Consider the following 4,646-nt stretch of genomic DNA (forward strand, 5'->3'; position numbering starts at 1 on the left):
TTTTTAAGACAGTCTCGCTCTGTCACCCAGGTTGGAGTGCAGTGGCGCTATCTCAACTCACTGCAAGCCCCGCTTCCCGGGTTCACACCATTCTCCTGCCTCAGCCTCCCAAGTAGCTGAGACTACAGACACCTGCCACCACACCTGGCTAATTTTTGTATTTTTAGTAGAGATGGGGTTTCACCATGTTAGACAGGCTGGTCTCGAACTCCTGACCTCAGGTGATCTAACTACCTCAGCCTCCCAAAGTGCTAGGGTTACAGGCATGAGCCACCAAGTCAGGCCACTCTGCTAGTTTTAAAAATTTTATAGGCCGGGCACAGTGGCTCACACCTGTAATCCCAGCACTTTGGGAGGCCAAGACAGGTGAATCACGAGGTCAGGAGTTCAACACCAGCCTGGGCAGCATGGTGAAACCCTATCTGTACTAAAAATACAAAAATTAGCCAGGCATGGTGGCACACACCTACAGTTCCAGCTACTTGGGAGGCTGAGACAGGAGAGTCGCTTGAACTGGGAGGTGGGGGCTGCAGTGAGCCGAGATTGCACCACTGCACTCCAGCCTGGGTAACAGAGCAAGCGAGACTCCATCTCAAAAAAAAGCTTTTTGGCCGGGCGCGGTGGCTCACGCCTGTAATCCCAGCACTCTGGGAAGACAAGGTGGGCGGATTGTCTGAGCTCAGGAGTTCACGACCAGCCTGGGCAACAAGGTGAAACTTTGGTCTCTACTAAAATACAAAAAAATTAGCTAGGTATGGCGGCGTGTGCCTGTAGTCCCAGCTACTTGGGAGACTGAGGCAGGAGAACTGCTTCAGCCTGGGAGGTGGAGGTTGCAGTGAGCTGAGACTGCACCACTGCACTCCAGCTTGGGCAACAGTGAGAATCTGTCTCAAAAAAAAAAAAAAAAAAAGTTTTTTAGACAGACGGGGCCTCGCTACGTGACCCAGGCTGTTCTCAAACTCCTGGATTCAAATGATCCTCCCACCTCAGCCTCCCAAAGTGCTAGGACTACAGGCATGAGCCCTCATTTGTTTACATGGTAAAAAAAATTTAACTGAGCTATGACTGGGAACAGTGACTCACACCTGTAATCCCAGCACCCACCAAGTCTCTACAAAAAAATTTAAAAACTAGCAGAGCATGGTGGTGCAGGCCTGTACTCCTAGCTACTCGGGAAACTGAGGTAGGGGATCGTTTCAGCCCAGGAGGTTGAGGCTGCAGTGAGCCATAATTGTGCCACTACACTTCAGCCTGGGTAACAGAGCAAGACCCTGCCCTTAAAACAAAACAAAACAAAACAAAACAAAAAAAGAGGTGTGAGCCCCAGTGCTGTTTTCTCAAGTCAAATGAGACACCCAGTAAACTAAAGGTTCCTACTTATGAAATTTATAAAACTAAAAAGACTCTAGGCTGGGCACAGTGGCTCACGCCTGTAATCCTAGCACTTTGGGAGGTCAAGGTGGACAGATCACATGAGGCCAGGAGCTCAAGACCAGCCTGGCCAACATGGCAAAACCACAACTCTACTAAAAATACAAAACTTAGCCAAGTGTGGTGGCGCAAATCTGTAATTCCAACTACTCGGGAGACTGAGGCAAGAGAACTGCTTGAACCCAGGAGGTGGAGGTTGCAGTGAGCTGAGACGGCACCATTGCACTCCAGCCTGGGCAACAATCTCGAAACTCAGTCTCCAAATAAAATAAAATAAAATAAAAAATAATAATAATAAAAAAAGAAACTCAGTCTCCAAAAAAAAAAAAAAAAAAAATTGTGGGCTGTGCACAGTGGCTCACGCCTGTAATCCTAGTACTCTGGGAGGCCAAGGTGGGCGGATCACTTGAGGCCAGGAGTTTGGGACCAGCCTGGCCAACATGGTAAAACCCCATCTCTACTAAAAATATAAAAATTAGCCAGCCATGGTGGCGTACACCTATAATCCCAACTACTCAGGGGGCTGAAGCACAAAAATCCCTTCAACTCAGGAGAGGAGGCAGAGATTGCAGTAAGCCAAAATTAATACCACTGTGCTCCAGCCTGGGCAATAGAGTGAAGAAAAGAAAAAAAATGAAAAATGAAGTAAAGAAAAAAAAAAAGAATTGTGATTGAAGGCAATTTGGAGAAAACATGACCTTCCTGATACTTTTTTTTTTCTTTTTTTTTTGAGGCGGAGTCTCGCTCTGTCGCCCGGACTGGAGTGCAGTGGCCGGATCTCAGCTCACTGCAAGCTCCGCCTCCCGGGTTTACGCCATTCTCCTGCCTCAGCCTCCCGAGTAGCTGGGACTACAGGCGCCCGCCACCTCGCCCGGCTAGTTTTTTTGTATTTTAGTAGAGACGGGGTTTCACCGTGTTAGCCAAGATGGTCTCGATCTCCTGACCTCGTGATCCGCCCGTCTCGGCCTCCCAAAGTGCTGGGATTACAGGCTTGAGCCACCGCGCCCGGCCCTTCCTGATACTTTTAAAACACATTTCATAGTTCTCCATTACCACATCAGGCTGGCCCTGGTTGAAAGTCTAACTACATCTTAGTAGTCCTTTATATAATCTATGATTATACCAGGGTGGTATTACCAGGGTTTAATAGCTGTGGAATATTTTGCCCTTCTAAAATGTATTTCCAGGCTGGGCACGGTGGCTCACACCTGTAATCCCAGCACTTTGGGGGGCCGAAGCAGGTGGATCACCTGAGGTCAGGAGTTTGAGACCAGCCTGGCCAACATGGTGAAACCCGTCTCTACTAAAAATACAAAAATTAGCTGGATGAGGTGGCCCACCCCTATAATCCCAGCTAATCGGGGGCTGAGGCAGAATTGCTTGAATCTGGGAGGCAGGGCTTACAGTGAGCTCAGATCACGCCACTGCACTCCAGCTTGGATGACAGGGCAAGACTCTGTCTCAAAAATATATATATATATATGTGTGTGTGTGTGTGTGTGTGTATTTTAACATATATATTTAACATATATATAAAAAATACACAAATATGTATGTATTTCCACATGGATTTTGCCGTGTTGCCCAGGCTGGTCTGACACTCCTGGACTCAACCAATCCATCCACTTCGGCCTCCCAAAGTGTTGAGATTACAGGCGTCAGCCACTGCACTTGGCCTTAATCCACTTTCATCTTTTTTTTTTTTTTTTTTTTGAGACGGAGTCTCACTCTGTTGCCCAGGCTGGAGTGCAGTGGCCGGATCTCAGCTCACTGCAAGCTCCGCCTCCCGGGTTTACGCCATTCTCCTGCCTCAGCCTCCCGAGTAGCTGGGACTACAGGCGCCCGCCACCTCGCCCGGCTAGTTCTTTTTGTATTTTTTAGTAGAGACGGGGTTTCACCGTGTTAGCCAGGATAGTCTTGATCTCCTGACCTCGTGATCCGCCCGTCTCGGCCTCCCAAAGTGCTGGGATTACGGGCTTGAGCCACCGCGCCCGGCCATCATCTTACAAATATCTATACATTTTCAGTTTATTTCTCAGTATACTTACTCACTAAGCTGAGGAAAATTTTTATATACCAAAAACATAACAAAAGCTGCAGATAAGAAAATGGACACCAATATTAGGAGTGACATTCCTGCTGATCCAGCTTCTGCCCAGGATTTTTCTGGAAGAAAAAAGAAGATATAATTAAGATAAATATGAAGAAAGACATGCCAGCAAGTAATTTCTGTAAATGCTTTCCTTCCAGATAATGGTGTGTACTTTTGCCTAAAACGATGTGACATTAAATTTAAGCACTGGGCTGGGCGTGGTGGCTTACGCCTGTAATCCCAGCACTTTGGGAAGCCGAGGCAGGCAAATCACTTGAGATTGGGAGTTCGAGACCAACCTGACCAACATGGAGAAACTCTGTCTCTACTAAAAATACAAAATTAGCTGGGCGTGGTGGTGCATGCCTGTAATCCCAGCTATCTGAGAGGCTGAGGCAGGAGAATCGCTTGAATTCGGGAGATGGAGGTTGCAGTGAGCGGAGATAGAGCCATTGCACTCCAGACCGGGCAACAAGAGCAAAACTTCATCTCAAAAAAAAAATTAATTAAATTTAAGCACTGTATAGTACTTGAAGTTCATAACTGGACATATTACTTTTGGGGGATATATCCATTTTAGAAGTATGAAAAAGCAGAACACCAGACTCTGTAGCACTGGCTTATTGAGAAGCCAAAGGGGAAAAAAAGAACATTGTTCTAAATGCTCTAAATTTTATCACATACTGTCAATTTCATATTTCTATACTGGGAGCCAACAGCATAGACAAAATGGCCCTTTTGGAAAAATGAGGTAATTTGGCAATTACTTCAACTGTTTTAAGAACACAGATATTCACAAATGCAACTGGAGAAATGTTACTTTCTCTTTATACCAAATGCATCGGAATATAAACTTCAATCTCAAATGTTTTGGGTACCTCTGTAACTCCAACAATGGGAGAATATCTGTAGTCCCACAAAAGGTAATCTCAGTATTAGCTTAAAAAATTATATGAATGATAAAAGTACAGAATGAGATTCAGGAAACAGTAAGTAGAAGAAAGTACAGGGCTGTTCTGCCAGGAACTGGTCAATAGCACGGAGGCCAGGACAACTTTACATTGTGCTCACTGGGGAAGAGGTAGGAGTGGGTGACTCAATTTTTATTTTACCATTATTCCTT

At 45.9% G+C, this 4,646-nt stretch overlaps 1 protein-coding gene across 5 annotated transcripts in view; it reads right to left on the minus strand.

Moving 5' to 3' along the window:
* Window positions 1–4,646, minus strand: part of TMEM41B (transmembrane protein 41B) — a 31,194-nt gene that overhangs the window by 15,606 nt on the left and 10,942 nt on the right. For all 5 annotated transcript variants that reach the window (XM_017891454.1, XM_017891455.1, XM_017891453.1 and 2 more), the window contains one exon: window positions 3,480–3,597. In XM_017891454.1, the coding sequence (XP_017746943.1) occupies window positions 3,480–3,597 (118 nt within the window). The remainder of the gene's footprint in view (window positions 1–3,479; window positions 3,598–4,646) is intronic.

Source organism: Rhinopithecus bieti, unplaced genomic scaffold (assembly GCF_001698545.2).
Source record: "Rhinopithecus bieti isolate Rb0 unplaced genomic scaffold, ASM169854v2 scaffold_20891, whole genome shotgun sequence".
NCBI lineage: Eukaryota > Metazoa > Chordata > Mammalia > Primates > Cercopithecidae > Rhinopithecus > Rhinopithecus bieti.